This window comes from Lampetra fluviatilis, chromosome 46 (genome assembly GCF_964198595.1).
Source record: "Lampetra fluviatilis chromosome 46, kcLamFluv1.1, whole genome shotgun sequence".
Lineage (NCBI taxonomy): Eukaryota > Metazoa > Chordata > Hyperoartia > Petromyzontiformes > Petromyzontidae > Lampetra > Lampetra fluviatilis.
The window spans coordinates 8,932,921-8,951,476 of NC_136320.1; the positions used below are offsets into that span (position 1 = coordinate 8,932,921).

General features: G+C 46.4%; 2 protein-coding genes across 2 annotated transcripts in view; both read left to right on the forward strand.

The window, feature by feature from the left end:
- Positions 1 to 1,177: 1,177 nt before the first annotated feature.
- On the forward strand, positions 1,178 to 2,641 carry LOC144947608 (cysteinyl leukotriene receptor 1-like). The gene has a single exon (XM_078876816.1). The coding sequence runs from the start codon at positions 1,469 to 1,471 to the stop codon at positions 2,639 to 2,641; it is 1,173 nt and encodes a 390-aa protein (XP_078732942.1). The 5' UTR covers positions 1,178 to 1,468.
- Positions 2,642 to 7,769: 5,128 nt separating this feature from the next.
- Positions 7,770 to 18,556, forward strand: part of EFCAB7 (EF-hand calcium binding domain 7) — a 30,634-nt gene continuing 19,847 nt past the window's right edge. Inside the window, exons 1-3 of the mRNA XM_078877090.1 lie at positions 7,770 to 8,046; positions 13,236 to 13,467; positions 14,289 to 14,500. Coding sequence (XP_078733216.1) covers positions 13,248 to 13,467; positions 14,289 to 14,500 — 432 coding nt within the window. The 5' untranslated portion in view covers positions 7,770 to 8,046; positions 13,236 to 13,247. The remainder of the gene's footprint in view (positions 8,047 to 13,235; positions 13,468 to 14,288; positions 14,501 to 18,556) is intronic.

Consider the following 18,556-nt stretch of genomic DNA (forward strand, 5'->3'; position numbering starts at 1 on the left):
CTAAATTTTCCCTTTTTTTGCTGCGCTTTTATGACGCTGCGACGGTCTGCCAATCTGTGATGTGGCCATGTACGTCCATGTGTATGTGTGTGTCAGTCCATATGTGTATGTAAGTCTATACATGTGTGTGTCACTCGATGTGTGTGTGTGTAAGTCAATGCGTTTGTGTGAGTCCATATGTGTGTGTGTCTCAGTCCATGTGCGTGTGTGTTAGTCGCTGTGTGTGCATGCCTCCATGTTAGTCAGTGTAACTCCATTTCTTTGCGTGTCTGTAGGTCCATGTGTGCATGTTAGTCCATGCGTGTGCTTTATTGACCTGCTCAAGGCCTAGATACCATCAGTAGGCCTGGCCTCTGGGTTGCTCTTCGTGCTTTCCGAGTCCCGAACCCACTCATCACCATCCTTAAGGACCTTCATGATGGTGAGCGGCCCCACGTCTTAACTACGTGGCCGTGAGTCAGAGACATTCCCTTTACACCTTGGGGTGCAACAGGGATGTCCTCTGGCTTCCACATTGGACCACATAGTTCGTCGAGCCTTCAATGCCTTTACCGGAAGAATTCCCATCTGCTACAGATACAATGGGAGGCTGATCGATGCCCGGGTGCGGTCAAGGGATGGCTCTCTATTGCTTAACCATGTTATGTATGCTGATGCTTTGATGATTGCTGCTCACTGCTGCTGAACCTGGAGCTTGCCACTAAGAGGTGGGGCCTTACCATCAGCCCCACCAAAACTAAGCACCTGCCTGGGTATTTTGTACCATTGAACAATCCACCCCCACAACTCACAATTGGTGATGCGGCAGTTGTGGAGAGATTGCCGAGATTCCCATACCTGGCCAGTGTGCTCATGACCGGCTCCGGTTTAACAGCAGAGGTCTCACTCCAAATCAGTCGAGCGCCATTATCTTTTCATCGGCTGTGTTACGCTGTGGAAGCTACCTGGTCTCTCGCTCCGCATGAAGCACCAGGTCTTCTCGGCCATGGTAATTCCCTCCCTTCTCTACGCTTGCGAAACGTGCACCCCCCTAATGGAACATCTTTGCCAGTTAGAAACATTTAGGCTGGCCTGCTAACGATCCATCCTGGGTTTAACCATATATGTGTGTGCGTCTAAGTCGATGTGTTTCTATGTGTGTGGGTCAATGTCTGTGTGCAAGTCCATGTGTGTGTCTGCCTTTTTCGCCCGAGCAACGCCGGGCACTTACCGCTAGTTATATATAAATTACTAGCAGGAATTTTTCATAACCCGGTGTTCTTCAGAAATGCAACTCTCGTCTTATAGAACAGACAGCATTATAGAATGTATTTAAGCATTATAAACGTAATGTTCAAATCGCGCAAGAATAATGCAATGAATGACCATAATTTTAGTAATAGTTTTCTGTTTGTTTTCTTTCTTTCCATACTGAGAGAATTGCAAAGACCGCTGCCACACGAGACTCCGAATCCATCCGCGTTGTGAAATGGATCTGCAAACCGCTGACACAATTGTGGCCACCCTTCCCTACGAACCGAATAGCTCCGTGCCACCCAGCCTGTGCCAGCTGCATGACTCCTTCAAACACGACGTCTATACGGCTGTGTATGCCGTCATCGTCGTTTTGGGGCTGCCCGCACACTCGCTTGCCCTCTACGTGTTCACCCGCCACTACAAGAAAAACAACTCCTCCAGGAGCTACTGCATAAACCTGGCCTGCGCCGACCTCCTCTACATCCTCACGCTGCCGCTCCAAATCGTCTACTATTCGCGGAATAGCGACTGGCCATTCGGCGATGCCCTTTGCCGGCTCACGATTTACACCTTCTACGTGAACCTCTACGGCAGCATCTTCTTTCTGACGGCCATCAGCGTCAACCGCTACCTGGCTGTGGTGCGCCCCATGCAGCAGTGGAGAGGCCATGGCAATTGGACTAGGGTGGTGTGCGTCTCCATATGGACCTTCACTGCACTGTGCAGCCTTCCCATTGTGCTCACGGGCACCTATGAGTCCGACGGCCGTGTGCGCTGTTTGGAGCCCGCGAGAGAAACCGTCAACAGAGGGATCATGAACAACATCTCTTTCGCGATTGGCTTCGTCGTCCCGCTGGTCGTCATTGTTTTCTGCTACGCAGCGCTGCTCAAGCATTTGATGCAGGGCAGGGGAACCGGTGGTGCCAAACGGAGGATGTGGAGGACCAAGAGAAGGATCTGGGCCCTCAGCATTACCGTGGTGTTTCTCTTCGTGGCTCTGTTCCTGCCATATCATGTCGTGCGTTCCATCTCTTTGTACGCTGGACTGCAGGCCGAGTTTCCCGACGCAGTGGCCTGTGAGAAGTATAGAGCCTTGCAGCCGACTGTGGTCGCGACGGTCTGCATGGCGACGGCCAATGGCTGCTTCGATCCCGTCGTTTACTTCTTCTGCAGCAAGCATTTTCGTAGTTTCCTCTGCCGCGTGGTGTATGTCCCCATCTTCCGAGTAAAAAGCAAACGCGAGCATTTGCAACACAACCCTGCTGAATATCTCAATAGCCAGTTCTGCAACTGTGTCATTCTGCCTCCACCGCAAAAAGATGTTACAGCAATCATGCCAGACGTCTCTGCACAGGATTTTGTGACCGAGGAATCCATGGATATGAAGGCATCCGAGGATGTTTGAAGGAACTGCCTGCGACGCAAGATGCATTACTAGGATACAATCGTGAGGGCCCAATCCGAAGAATGTTCATTCGTGTCTAAAATCTTTTCGTTTTGTCTCACAGCACCATACGCATGGGATCCATATCATCTCAATTGTATCTGCTTACAAATGTGGTTTACAACACTCCTTGTTCATGTACAGTCCTATGTCTTCTTTGCTGTCTCATTTGAGTCATCTTGGCCCCTATGTTTCCCAACCACCATGTAATTTTAACACTGTCGCGTCTACATCCCTGCAATACCTTGCTCAATCAACTTTTCCTTCACCATCATTGAAACTAAAATAAGAATGTGCAGTCATATTTCAAAGCACTGCTGGATTATGGCCTCCCCACGCTGTTGCTGGTTGTGGAGATCATCTGATTTCAACAAGCTGGACAGTGCAAGTTGGTAAAAAAACGGAGCAGAGAAATACAACATTCAGAAGAGGGAAGGCAATTTGCTTGAAATTCAACATTGACATCGTCATAATGTTACGAGATGCAGTCTATAAATGGGTAAAGTTGAACATTTTCTGTATACATTATATAAAATATCTTCAACTGACAGACACTATGTGCGTCTAACATCAATTCTCGGGTAATTCTTTAACATGCATTACACTGAAATGCAGTCGATAGCTGGCCATGGCTGGACTTTGTATGATGGCAACTTGCATACGAATGGCTGCAATACAGCAACCTAGTAAATATGCAACGCTGGGCCAACTTTGCCATGTGGTTGAACCCGCTGGACCAACGATGGCCCAGCGTTTGTACAACATTCCATGTATACCGCGAACGTTGTTCAATATTATGATACTGTCTTGTGATTCTGCCTATACCAGTGTTCATTGCAAGTTGCCATCATACAAAGTTCAGCAATGTTCTTCATTGCAAGGCCTACGGCCCACTGGTGGCCTTTAGTGGGGCCCCTGACGTGCGGTCTCCCCGACAATACACCAGTGTGAAAACACCGCTTGCAGACGGTGTGGCAGCCCTCACCCTGATGTCGTATCTGCGAAAGTGCCCCCCACCCCCCCTCTCAGAACATGAGTGAAGAACACTGCCCAATACAGTCGTTATCATCAGGTGCATTTTCGCGCGTGCTGTTTGATGCGAATTCCATCCACTCCTGTCGCTGTTTTCAACCACCTTTGCTGCCGTTGTTGTCGATCACATTGCGCCAACTCTGTCCGTTATGTCATTAAATTTGGTCCAAGTTCTTCCCCTCTTTTTCGTATCTCTTTTGCGCCACTATTTGTGGTAACCTCTTGATTTCAATAAGACTGTAGGTCCTCTTTTGCGTGTGTCAAATTCAGTTTCCCTTGCGAAACGGCGTGGGTGCTAAGCCACCCACACTTTGTCCACTTCTCTTTCTCGTGCGCACAACAACGATGACAAGCCTGCTGCTTGCATAACTTTTACACATTTTGTGCCGATTGCCAATTGGTGTTCTGCACTCTAGAGCGGTGATAATTCAAGCATTTCCATTCTACCATAATGTGTGCATTCAAATATTCTCAGCAATAACTTCTCAATTTTCAATCACGCACTTTTACATTAGAGTACAATATATAATTTTTTTCAGTGTAAATATTTGTGATCCATGTCATAGCTGATACAGTAAGTCTACTACTATTGGAAATGTTCTTCGCTGGGGACGTCGGTACACTGTTTTTCGTTCTTGAGTTTTCCAAAGGCATTCCATCCTGTTCCTGTCAAAAGTTTTTTCTCGTCTTTTGATTTAAAAGAATGTACATTTTATAAATTATATCATGCTGCATTAAGCCATTAGTGCATATACATAATTGTCAGTTGTGTCATTAACAGAGGTAATGTGTTTGTTTTTGCAACACTGTCTGTACTAAAGTCCCGAAAATCTAATTAATATTCCCATGGATTGTTAAGAAATAAATTAATACCCCCGATGTACGTCGTCTCCTTTTATGTCGTTTCGTTAATATGTCGTAACTTGATTAATACCACTACCCGATTTTACATAGCCTCAAACCACGCATCATTGGCAGCATCGTCCGACGTTTCTCACTATCACCTCTCAGCCTTCCCCTCCACCTACCCTATGAATCGCCTTGATTTACGCCGTTTCGATATTCGTTGTTGCACCTTTTAGGAACGCACCCTCGACGTAAACCAGGTTACTGTTTTACCTTCTTGAAGTTAATCCCAGCAAACATGCAACATTGCGCCAAGGCTGGCACGGAGTTGAAACCATTGGACCAATGTTGGCCCAACATTCCATATTTACTGGGATGCTTGTCCCGCATATTTGTGGTAACTATGTTATTGTTTTAAATTATTCAATAAATTCTGATAAAATAAATACTCTACAGTTTAACTCTGAGGAATGAAGATATTCAATATCGTGAAGGACGAGCTGGTCGCAGCGATTAACCTCTCTTGGGGTGAGGCTCAAACAAGTTGGCAAGGACTGGAAGAAGTGGGAACTCATTGCGGCCTCGTGTCCCATCGGGGATCAAGAGTATTAACTAACTTATACTCTTGGGCCATGGGCCAGTTTCTGAACATGGCTCATTTAGCTGCTGCAAGATTGGTGTGACAAGGTAAAAACATGATTTAAACACATTCCTGCGGAGGGAGCTGGTAGGAACGTTGGGTTCCTCGGTCAATGGCCAGGGTCAACGGCGGCGTGGTGTATTCCGCAAATATGCCCGACTGTGAGGGCGGGCACAAGCCGGCGTGAGTAGGTTAAACGTTGAGTTTTATAAGGGCACAGAGGTCGCAACCGGGTACCCGATACCCGTACCCTACCCGATACCCGGCTACCCGTACCCGGCCTGGTACGGGTACCCGTTTGCGACCCTGGTGCGGCCGGGTACGGGTAGGCCGTGAGTCACTGGTGAGTAACTGTTTGTCACTCATTTCCCAACGTCTTGTCTCTTCTCACAATTCAAGTTCCTAGAATCAACCCACCCGCGCCTGCAACATGGCTTCATCCCAGAGGTCGCAATCAGGTACCCGATACCCGTACCCTACCCGATACCCGTACCCTACCCGTACCCGGCCGTACGGGTACCCGTTTGCGACCCTGGTGCGGCCGGGTACGGGTAAGGAATCAAAACCCGTTTGCGACCTCTGTAAGGGCACCACGGGGTGACCAGCCCCTCCCCACCCAGCCCCTCCCCACCCTCCCCTCCCCACTCAGCCCCACCCTCCTCACCCTCCCCACCCAGCCCCTCCCTGCACGACGGACGGACACAATAATCCCCTGTGGGCTGGTGTAACCAGGAGGTTCCTACCAGTATGAATTAAGATGTGTGCACGTAAACACAAACATTTACATGTTTCCATAAATAGACTTGCACATTGAACATTACTACTATAATGAGCCAAGAATGTGTCCCGCGTGTGACGTCACTCAACATGAGGCCCCCGCGTGACGTCACTCCACATGATGCCCCCAGCGTGACGTCACCCCACATGAGGCCCATCCCCTTCATTAATATTCATGAACGGGTGGATTATTACACTAAAGCAGAGGAAGGTCGAGCTTAATTGAATAATTTATTACACAAAGTCGCTTCAAATATGACGTTTCTTGACAGAAACGGTAAAAAATACATATACGCAGCACAGTGATACGTCCGTGCGTGACGTCACTGCAAAAGAGCCCCCCCCCTTCATTAATATCATGCCCGCGTGCAAATTTACACGAACGCACCAGAAGGTCGCGCACTCCACATGCTGCACCCCTTCCCTCATTAATAATCATGCACGGGTGACGTCACTCGACATGCCGCACCCCTCTACAATAACCATGAGGGGGTGACGTCACTCCACATGCCGCACCCCTCCCCAATAACCATTAGCGGGTGACGTCACTACACATGGGGCAACCTCCCCCCCTCATTAATAATCATGAGCTGAACAATTTTTTCTATTGAATATTTCAGATTGACTGCAATATACACCCATCCTTGGAAGGGCAAAAAAGCTAGTACAGTATCTAATAATATCCAATCCAGTCTCATATAAACGGCTGTGACTGACTGATATGATTTTTACTTGTATTAGAAGGCTATAAAACTGAAATTTGGCACATTGATATTCCAGGCTATACTTCTAACTAGAAAAAAAACAAATAATATAAATTTGGGACTGAAAATTGAGGCGGGGGTAATATTTGATCTTTTTTTGCCAAAGTCTATAAAAGTCAGTCCAATATCTTAGGGGCCGTCCATAAATGACGTCACGCACCTAGAGGGGGGGGGGTCAGACATTTGTGACGATGTGTGACGAGGGGTGGGAGAAATGTGACGTCACATCAAAATGCGCAACTTTAAATAAGCATAGACAACACGTTCTACTTAATTAAATAGACTTTTTAATAAATATTTTCTCCTACAACATCAGAGTGCAGCGGCACATTAAATACGCACTACAATGACAATAGTTTAAAGCGATTTGAAGCATGTTTTATTTGGGGGGGGGGGCAGCGCTTTGTGACGTCATATTTGAGGGGGCGTCTGACTTTTGTGACGCCATGTGACGAATGCGGGGGGGGGGGGGTAAAAAATCGTCCAGAATTGCGTGACGTCATTTATGGACGGCCCCATAAGTAATATACTGTAATTGAATGTTGAACATGAGACAATGATTATTTTACAGGGTGGTCCGGATGTCTTGTGACCCCCATTTAATTTTCTAAAACTTCATATTTTGTTTCAAGTCATGTTTATTTAAAACAGAAATGAAGATATTCATATTCTTGGTTCTTTCGGTAAAATCACGTAGAAGGGAAATAATAAAATAATAAAATTAAGATGCAAAGGAACAAATATGTTCGGGGTCAATGAATTGGGAGTCACAAGACATCTGGACCACCATGTCCATGCATGGGGTAACCCCCCATTGATATATGAGAATTACTTAATGTCCATCTCATGAAAAGTGTCATGACAACGTTATTTAAACAAACTAGAGAACCCCTTTCGTATTTAGTTTCAGTAAAACCGAAGATATGCCAACATTTGTAAACAAGTGAAGTGTTTCCGGGTCAATTGTTTAGCCACTAGCAGACGCGGCCTTGCACGTTCGGCGTAAAGTGCATCAATCACAAATCGTCAGTTGCAATTTAATTGGTTTCAACAATTGTAGGATTAAAAATCATAATAGTAGTGTGTACAATGTGTAGCGTGGTGTAAAAGGTGCAAAGTTAAGGGCGTTATTAGCGCAGTGGAGCCTGTTTGCTTAGGCCGCGCCGCCCCGTCGCCATGGAAACGTCGCAGCTGTTTGCCGCTCGCAGCGTGGAACCTTTAGCGTTACAATAAGTTACTCTTCATCTTCTTGTTGTATTCAAACATAAATACACGGACACGTCAGCGATTAGGCTCTCTATTACAAGGTACGCTTTGCTCTGTATAATAGCTTTTTAAAATACTGTAATTAATTTAAAGAATCGTCAAGACAGCGAGGCGTTGTTAAGTGTAAATACTTGACGTGATTAAAACATTACATTTACACTTCGTCAGTCCACTTATTCGATAAAGACTCCGTGTCGGTCGATGTGAGATGGTTTTCTTCACCATACTTCACTACGCTGGTCAGTGTGAGTTGGTGAGGGGCCAACACTAACGTTAGCCGGTAATCGAACTTGTTTTACAAAGGTTCATAGCGGATATTCGCCATCGTTTAATAATTATACAAACTAATCAAACGTACGATTGCAAAGATTGTGCATCTGAAGCTTTTAAAATAAGGTGTGTTTTTGTGTTGATTATTTATCAATATCGATATGTTCCTGTGTACAGGGTGGTGGTCCAGATGTTTTGTGACCCCTCAATTAATCGACCCCGGACATTTGTGTTCTTTGCGTGTTCGTTTTTGTTTTAAATTAACCTTAATTATATTGTGAGGGTCACAACACACTATTACAATACTCTCTACAGTACTGTATACAGCTGTAAGCAACTGTACATGGTAGTTCACCATACAGTATACAAGTAAAGGGTTTGCTATGTCTAAACCCTTTAAAGTGTTTAACATGTTTAGTCGTAACTGTTGGTGCTCATGTGCTTGATGGTCACCACTTTCCCGTGTAATTAGGTCGACATCGCCACTGGGGAGACAAAGGCGGCCGGGCGTGGTGTTGGCCACCCACCCCCTCGTGTGCCACAGTGCCGGCCTTAATAGCTGCTTGCAAACAGCACTTGCCCTGACAGTCTGTTAAGGCTACCTGGGGCATCTTTGTCTTTGTATAATTACAGGGCTAATCCACACGTTTACGGACGTACATCTCGGACAATTTAAAGTTGCTATGTATGACCATGTAAAGATGTTACATGGTCATACATAGCATGATGCCAATTCGGACTTAATTTTGATAGACATACATCCAGTAAATGGTCTCTCCACTCTTATTGATAAGGTCGACGTGCTCATATCCGAATGTATTCTACTGTCGAGGACAATTTTTTACCTTTTGAGGTTATGTAATTTGTGACACGGCTCAGTATTTACATTCTGCATAAGAAACGTCTTACTGGTAGGAACCTCCTGGTTACACCAGCCCACATGGGATTATTGTGTCCGACGTGTAGGGAGGGGCTGGGTGGGTAGGGTGGGGCTGGGTGGGGAGGGGAGGGGCTGGGTGGGGAGAGTGGGGCTGGGTGGGGGGTGGGAGGGGTGGGGCTGGGTGGGGAGGGGAGGGGCTGGGTGGGGAGGGTGGGGGTGGGAGGGGCTGGGTGGGGCTGGGTGGGGAGGGGCTGGGTGGGGTGGGGCTGGGTGGGGGGTGGAAGGGGATGGGGCTGGGTGGGGAGGGGCTGGTCACCCCGTGGTGCCCTTATAAAACTCAACGTTTAACCTACTCACGCCGGCTTGTGCCCGCCCTCACAGTCGGGCATATTTGCGGAATACACCACGCCGCCGTTGACCCTGGCCATTGACCGAGCAACCCAACGTTCCTACCAGCTCCCTCCGCAGCAGGAATGTGTTTAATCTGCGAGGAGTCACTTTCCATCGCAGCGCACGAGTAATTTGTGTCGTAACGAGAGTTGAGTCACGGCGGATTGTAACCAGAAGGAACGAGGCCCGCGTGGTACGGACGATGACATGTTGTTATGACCTTTAACATCGGTAAAACAACTTGTTATGTTTCACCATGCACTTCTTATGGAGTTCTAGAAGTTCACAACGTCAATTCTCATTCCGCTATTTTAGTTAGAAGTTACAAATCGTCATTAAATGAAAATTGTCCGTGACATATTTCGGACACATTGATTATTTGGGTAGTGACTAAAACCATGGAATTTCACAGGTATTTTTTTGTAACACTTTGTTGAACCGTCGTACTCGTGTGTATGTTTCCTGCATTGATATTTTTGGCCAATTCAGATCGAATAACTTTTTTCGTGTTTATAAAATTGGAGTTCTTGGGGGGAAAAAACAATCTCATTCAAATGATGGGATAACACTAAAAAATTATGGTGCCCAAACCTACTGGATATAGTGCCTACAGGAATATCAGTGCCATTCCTGTTGGGTGTATCAAACACGAAGGTTCAATCTCTGCACGAATCACCAACCCCGCTACGAAGTGGCTGGATCACACACACGCGTGCCACACACTAAAAAGGCAGGGAGGCAACGGAGGAATGAGTGAGCCCCAACTCCATCAGCAACGTTTACTGCTGGCTTTAAAGCCATTGTCGTAAATGTCAAAGTGCATACATCGGATACATACGACAGGCAGCCCCCCACGAGCACTAATCTGGTCTTGGATGTGATGGTTTAAGATGTGCCTCTCACGGTAGGGGCGTGGGACTTGGCATGTTAGAAAAACATCTTTGCCTCTTTCGGGACCTCTCATGCAGCCATGTATCAACACACACTATAAAAAACATTTAGCTCTGGACTGCTTGTGCCATCAGAGCCGCAGTAAAGTTAGAGAGGACTGCAGTAGCACGCTGTACAGAGATTTTACTTTAATATAGTCCTACTGAATGTATATTTCAGCTCTCTTGTCATTCACGTTATTCATGCACGTTGACCATCAGCAGTCGTTGATTAAACCGTAGGAATTGGCCATGTGGCATGGTGGTGATAGGCATTCAAGTAATATGACACATATACAGTCGTGAGTAAATCTCATCTGGAGTACTGTATTTGCCAGACGTTTTGGAACTATTCGCCTGTATTACAAGTGCTGTGGCAGGCTGAGTTGTTGGCTCATGGATGCAGTACAGTACTGTACCGTATTTCATTGTGTGCTTATTTCAGCCTGCAGGACCGTTGCGAGTAGATGTCAATCAAGAGAATATGTTTATTGAACTTTCTGTTCTGGCGAATGACTTATTGCCTCATATGGGCATGCGTCCAGCACAGTTGCACATGGCTCTAATTCGACACTTTCGAGGCAAGGGATGACGATTCATGTGGTTTTGTAAACTCTCAAAACGTTGAGGGTGTACTACGACTGAAAGATATTTGTTCAGCAAGTGAGTTTGTGACCAAATCTGTGTAGACCGTTGAGCTTGCATGCATCTATTTGCTCTGGGGAATTATGTTTTCCTCCACACGCAAACCGATCTTTAAAATGTTGTCCTTCCCCCGCACCTCCGATTAGCATGGTTGGCTACGTACGGTGCGAAAGAAGTTCAACATACGTTGTACATACATACTAAATGCAGTTGGTAAAGCATCCGACTACAGGACCAGGGCCGTATTATCCAATAGCGCCTACGAAACACAATTTTACCATGTTTTTTTGTTTGTATGATAAAAAATTTAACCAAGATATGTTCTTGAATAAATATATGTATATAGCAAGGATAGACACCGTGTTTATACAAAGAGCCAGTCATGTCAATCGGTTTTTTTCATAAGGTGAGAGAAATTAACACCTGTGATTGACTTTTCAAGATTTTTTTCTTTAAAAAATTAGCAGTAACATCTTCAAATGGTCTTCTTGGTTTTTTCGGTAAAGTCACGTAGAAGGGAAGTAATAAAATAATAAAAATAAAACATAATAAAATAATTCTCACGACGTTTCGGGCACAACGCAAGCAGCCGTCTTCAGGTGAAAACCAGGTCTGTCGAGGCGACAGCGTCTGAATGAAACAGCACCATGCTTGGAGCATATATTTAAGCTGGGTAGGAAGGGGGGGAAAGGGCGCCCTTTCCCCCCCTTCCTACCCAGCTTAAAGGGCGCCCTTTCCCCCCCTTCAGACCCAGCTTAAATATATGCTCCAAGCATGGTTCTGTTTCAATCAGACGCTGTCGCCTCGACAGACCTGGTTTTCACCTGAAGACGGCTGCTTGCGTTGTGGCCGAAACGTCGTGAGAATTATTTTATTATGTTTTATTTTTATTATTGTATTACTTCCCTTCTACGTGACTTTACCGAAAGAACCAAGAAGATGAATCCCTGCAGTCACGAAAGCTTTAAATCGAAATCTTCAAATGGTGTTTTTCGCACAATCTCATTCATTATTTTTGGCACGTAATTTGTTGGCTGCTCGTTGCAATGTCTTTGCAGTTGCAATAAGTCGTTCATCCGTGAGTGAGGCATATTCCACCTAAAATGACAGTCGAACAAATCTTTAAGCTAAAACGAAAGTAAGGCAATATGGCGCTCACCATGCGGTCGTCCTATCAGAACATTGAATTTGTTATCGATGGAAATGAACGGCATCCTTTTAAAGCTGTGTCATCCGATATGATAATCATAGTAAAAAATTGTTAAAGACACTTTCGCTTGTAATATTTTCAGGCCTAACTTGTTTTTTTTCTCTCACTAATTTCAATTTAAATCTGCTTATCTGCGGCACACAGCACGCTCCCATCGAATTAGGGTACAGACTAAATAATGAACGTATCAGTAACGACATCTATCCGGCGGCTGGACGAAGTACGCGTAAAACAAGCAAGTGACAGCGGCGGTAGTAACATGGGCAGCAGCAGTGCCAACTGTCGAACGTTATCACTGAAGGCCTACGAAACAGAAATGCTGAGGACCTACAAGAACCTTAATCCGGCCCTGGACAGGACCCTCCAGAAAAAGAGGGACAAGTCTTGCAGAGGCTTAGCTGCATCAATTACTCTGGTTCTCTTCACAAAAAAACTCACGAAAACATTTACCAAATAGCCTAAACGTATAAAAATGTATTTTAAGAGTTTAAGTCAGGTTTTCATAGGTAAAGGACTTTGGCCTGTATACATCTGGCCTGGTGATAATGTAGTTGGAGCACTTGACTCAAGTCAAAAGGTTGTGATTTCAAATTACAGTCATGAATTGACTGGCTTTCATCCACTGCTTGATAACATCAAAACAATGCCAGTCTCCTATGAGTTCATTTGGCTCCTTCATTATGAAATTGAAATTTCCACCACTGCCCAAGCCTTGCCAATGGAGAATAACCATTACTCCATTGCTCATTTACCAGGGAGATAATTGGTACATGGTTTTTTTTCTCATTGTATATGTTTATGTTTGAGTATTAATTTGATATAATCAAAATTAAACGTCACTTGGCTTGACAGTAGACGGACTGAATAAGTTGACTTTCCATTGCGTTTTTGTTGTTTACTTCGCAGTGAACGTTAGCCATGGGCAGTCGAAAGAACAGCGTGGCTTCCATTTCAAGCCGCAAGTCAGATGCCATTGTCAAAAGGTCAGAAGTCATCGATAGGTCAGATGTTGGCGAAAAGTCAGAACTGAATGGAAGGGCAGGAGAGGAGGAGTTCTACCGGCAGTGTAGAGCCGCCTACCTGATGGTGTGCAAGAGCACGCTGGAGAAGATAACCACTCGTCAGCAGCTTTGTCAAGGTGCGTTTCCAATTATCTGTTGTTACAGGAGACCTATCAGCTCTTTGTTCATGCATATAGAGTCACAGATTTGTTGTAATATACTTTTTTTCATATTTTCCTCCAATTTTATCCCGGTTGTGCTATTGGTGTCGTATCATGAGACGCATCGTCCGTTCGTATCTCTTTGCTAAGCAGTGCAACCCTTTATGTTTGAGAATGGCCCACGGAAGGGGATATCACAAAACTACCTCTGAGATTGCTTCCCGTGATCTCTGTTCTACACAGTGGAGGGCAGCACTTTCCCACTCATCAACCCATTGAGAGCAATGTTCGTTGGGTGGCAACCCAACTGATGTTTTTAATTATCAGAGCTGGATTTTAACCAAATTAAGCACTAGAATAAATCAAATGTGAGGGGTTTTTTGTGCAGTCAGTGGCGACCAGGCTGATACCATGTCACTCGCTATACTTGAGAATCCGGTTTAATCACGGGCAAATCTGGATTCAAGCCCCAGGATCCCAGCGGTTCCAGAGCAGCGCTCCGATCTCTTGAGTCACCCGGCCACCTCATAGATTGGACTTGTTGACGAAACAGCCCAGATCAAAAAATAGTTTGATAAGGAACGTTCGTCAACACATCAATTGGGCCCACATTCATCTGGTGGCACAGACCTGTAAGCTCTTTGAAAACAGGGTTGTATGTATCTATATATGCATGTTGAACTTCTTTCGCACCGTACATTGCTAACCGTGCTAATCGGAGGGTTGGTGCACAGAGTTGTACTGTGCACCTGGGCCCCTTTGCTGCCTTCAGCCTTCACCGGTACCCGCTCTCTCAGTTCTGCAGCATGCCGGGAGGAGCCCGTCCCGCCGTGCGCTGGAACAATACTTCCCGGTGTCGATGTCGGCGCTGGACTTTGAGGACGTGTGCGAGGTGGCACGGCAGGAGAGGCCCGTGGCTCGTGAGGAGCTGCTCGCTGCTTTTCGCAAGATCGACCGCAACAGCGACGGCTTCCTCACGCGCGACGAACTCCGGCGGGTGCTCACCACGGTTAGTGGTGCTCACCGAAAGTCACCGTGGAGGGAAAAACCAGATGGCCTGGAGAAAAATCCACGCGACCACAGAGGGAACATGCAAACTCCAAATATACAGCCGTCAGGGTCAGGATCGAACCCATGACCTCCTGTATCCCAGGCAAGATAGTTAACATCTTACCGCCCTGGCGGCCTTGAAAACCAGGGCCAGGAAGCCTAGGCCAGCCACTTCAAAACAGCCGACAAACGATATTGATCCATTGCTGGAATATTTTTTGACACTCTAAACAGGTACTAGAGGGCATTATTTTTGAACTGGTAACGCCATTTCTAATTTTACTAAAATCAATATCTGCATATGAGGAGTGTTCACGGATTGATTTAGGGCATGAAAAACAAGATTTTTGGATAATTGTAGCATGGTTAGAGGAGTTCTGCTGTATTTGTATTGGAACCCAGAATGTTGCATTGCCAGTGCAGTGCACTGACATAAGTAGTATATCCAGCCACCCATGTTTGTTTATGTTTCGTGTTTAGTTTATAGTTTTGGCATAAAAACGTTAAAAGAAATGTACTTACGTAAATTGGCAGTCCCAATATGACACATTTAATATTATTAAGTTCGAAATATTGTTTTCAGGAGAGTCCTGCATTGGGATGTTGGCCAATTCTATCTTTACTGGGCTATGAAATAGATGTTTTAAAGCATATTTGGGGAGAGTAATACTTGGAATAAAATGAAAACATAATTACAATTATTTTAAAGTTACAATACTGGAGGTGGGCTGGTTGGCTCAGAGGCCAGAGCACGAAGTTGAGTTTGATGCCTGGTTTATTCTCTGATTCATTAACCGTCTGGGCTACTGCAATTTTCTTCTTCTTGGTCTCTCTGCCTCTGCCCTCACTCCGGTCCAACAATTTTAAATGCTTATGCACAAATTATTTTCAAACTCCCCTTTAATTCTCACACTTTGCCTCTCTTCCTTCAACGCCACTGGCTTCCCATTTGAAACTACTATATTTTCAAAACCTCTCTCTCTCACTCTCTGTCCCTCCTTCTCCCTGTACCCATTCCCCGTTTTCGGTCCTTCTCAGAATCTTTATTTAGACTGGAGGAGGAATCCGATGAGCTATGAAGCAATTTTTCACAGATGTCCAGTAGGGGCAGGTAAGAAAATTGGCAATACACAAACCAATAGAAATGCAAAGTATTGGAAAGGTCAGCAAATCACTATGAATAAATAAATATAAAGTATATCATTACAAATTGTAAAAGTATATCAATTCCTTCTCCTTCCTTGCTCCCCTCCACTGGAATAAACTTTCCTTGTACATTGAGCAGTCGCCCTCCTTAAGCTCCTTCCGTTCCTATCTTAAATCCTCACCTCCTCTCTATCGCCCATTCTCTTCTTCTTCCCTCCCCTCGCCACTGCACTCCTTCCCGTCCCTCCCCTACCCTCTCGTGATCCATATGTACCCCTCTATCAATGTCACTCATTCCTCAATACATGTACGCCCCAGTCAACTACAGCATTCCATTCGGTCACTGTTTTCAAAGCTATGTCTAGCGCCTTGAGTGAAAGCACTCTGTAAATTAGAATGAGAGTTTATGGTCTAAGCCCGGTTTCTAATAACTGTGCAAAATCATGCCGTCACAAAACATTTGGTTCTGCGATTAATTTTCCCAACTTCCATCTCTGACGATTAAAGTATTGGGTTGACTCTTCCGTGACAAACTTTACTTTCATATAGCAGAGCGAGTGGGAAAGTGCTGCCCTCTACTCTACAGACCGTGTCACGTAAAGTGATCTCAGTGGTAGCTCTGTGATATCTGCTTCCATGGGCCATTCCCTAACACGAAGGGTTGCACTTGCTGTGTGAGGAATCCAAATATAAGGTTTGTTTCGCAGTACTCTCAGGATAAAACTGATGGAAAATTACCAAACAACTGTTACAAAACTGACTTTACAACATATTCTTGGTTCTTTCGGTAAAGTCACGTAGAAGGGAAACAATAAAATAATAATAATAAAACAATAAAATTATCACGACGTTTCGATTGCAACACAAGCAATCATCATCAGGTGTGAAAACCACAGCAAGAGCATTTCACACCTGATGATGATTGCTTGTGTTGCAATCGAAACGTCGTGAGAATTTTATTGTTTTATTTTTATTATTTTATTATTTCCCTTCTACGTGACTTTACCGAAAGAACCAAGAATATGAATCCCTGCAGTCACGAAAGCTTTAAATCGAAATTTAACTTTACAACGTCGCATTCTACTTTCTGTACACATGTGTAGTAATTACTCAGGAGGCTTGACGACAGGATCGGAGGCACACTTATTTATTAACACAACTTGTATACAGTTAGCGAGTATACACAGGACCTAAGGGGTAACGTCCCCTTACTCGGCTAACAGGGAGACACAACATCTAAGCCCCGCTAACCTAAGCCCAAGTCCTCCACTAGGGAGCTAGGGGAGGCTACCTGTCCCAGCCCTGGTCAAGCTGGGATCCGACCCCCTGAGTTCCCAGACCTGCTCGTCAGTCTGGGCTCTCGGGGCCACGCCACCGGCTTGCCCTGGTCGGCCCTGATAAGGACAGCGAGCCAGGGGAGCTCCGGGGCCTATTCTAGCTGGTCTTCCGTCTTCGCTGGTTAAAGCTGATACCTCGACCTCGAGCCCTCCGGCTCACCCCCTCTTATAGTCCGCGGCCCCCCCGGGAGGGGCCCGTGGGGGATGCAGGTGCGGACGTCGGTGTGGCCACCTCCTATGTGTACGGCCCTAACCACGCCCCTTGTGTTTGTTTGCCATCCGCTCCCATACACAATTACACCTCTACATCACCCCCCCCTGTACAGTTCGCAGCCGTCCCCGGCTGCAACAAAATCAGAATAAAGGTGCATGCCTCCCCAAAACCGTGTGTGCCTCGCGTAAATTTAACAAGAACAATAACAGTCATAACAACAACAACAACAGGAAACAGGTAGAAGAAGAAAGAGAAAAAAATAACCCGGCGCACCCTCCCGAATAAATACCCCATTCCGCAAACCCAACATATATACACGCGCTCCGGATGCCCCTCCCCCACTGTCCGCAAGGGCCCCCCAACGGCCGACCTCACAATAGTCTGCGCGTTTTGGCGCGCGTTCTCGCGGCGGGCCCGTCACAAGGGCTCGACCCGGCACGCTCAGTGGTGGTTGGTGACGGTCCGGGTGCAAGAGAGTCTGGCGTCGCTGCCGAGTGACCCCCGACCCCTCCGGGAGGGGTTGGCGGGCGTGGACCCGTCACTCCTGTTGCACCTGGAGATGGAACAGTTGATGTCATGTTAGGCGAGAGCAGCGACGTCGGGGAGTCGGCGGACCCCTCACACGTTTGGCCATGCGTGTGTGTGTGTGAACCACGGGCCGGCGCAATGAACGGTTTCAACCTTGAGGGGTGCACGTACCACCGACGCCTCCCCCATTTGACGCGAACACATTGCGGCCGTAAGACCTGTACGACCTCCACTGGCCCCCGCCACGGCCGTACCAACTTTGACGAGGTTGCCAGTGGCACCTGGGGACAGTGCAACCATGCCCTGTCCCCTGGTTTCCATTTGAACACATGTACCCGCCCCAGCCGAAGCCTCTCGTTCGCCTTCTGGCGGAGTTCAGAATTTTGCACGGCCGCTTCCCGCGCCTCAGACAATTTGCTGATGTTAAATTTAACGTGTTCGGACAAGGTAGACTTCGCCTGAGGCGCCGAGAGCTTCAGCTGGGTCGTCACAGGGGGGTTAGCCTCGCGGCCATACATTAAAAAGAAAGGGGAAAATCCGGTGGCCGCATGGGGAGCCATCCTGTAGGCCTGCAACACACCGGCTATGCGAAGGTCCCAATCTGTCTGGGATTCGGACACCTGTTGGGACAGCATAGACGTGATGGTCCGATGCAGCCGTTCCACCATCCCGTCAGTTTGAGGGTGATATGGGGAGGTCCGAATTTTCTCCGTACCCAAGAGGTCGCACACCTCGCGGAGGAGTTTTCCCGAAAAATTCTTACCCTGGTCAGTAAGCAGCCGTTCCGGAG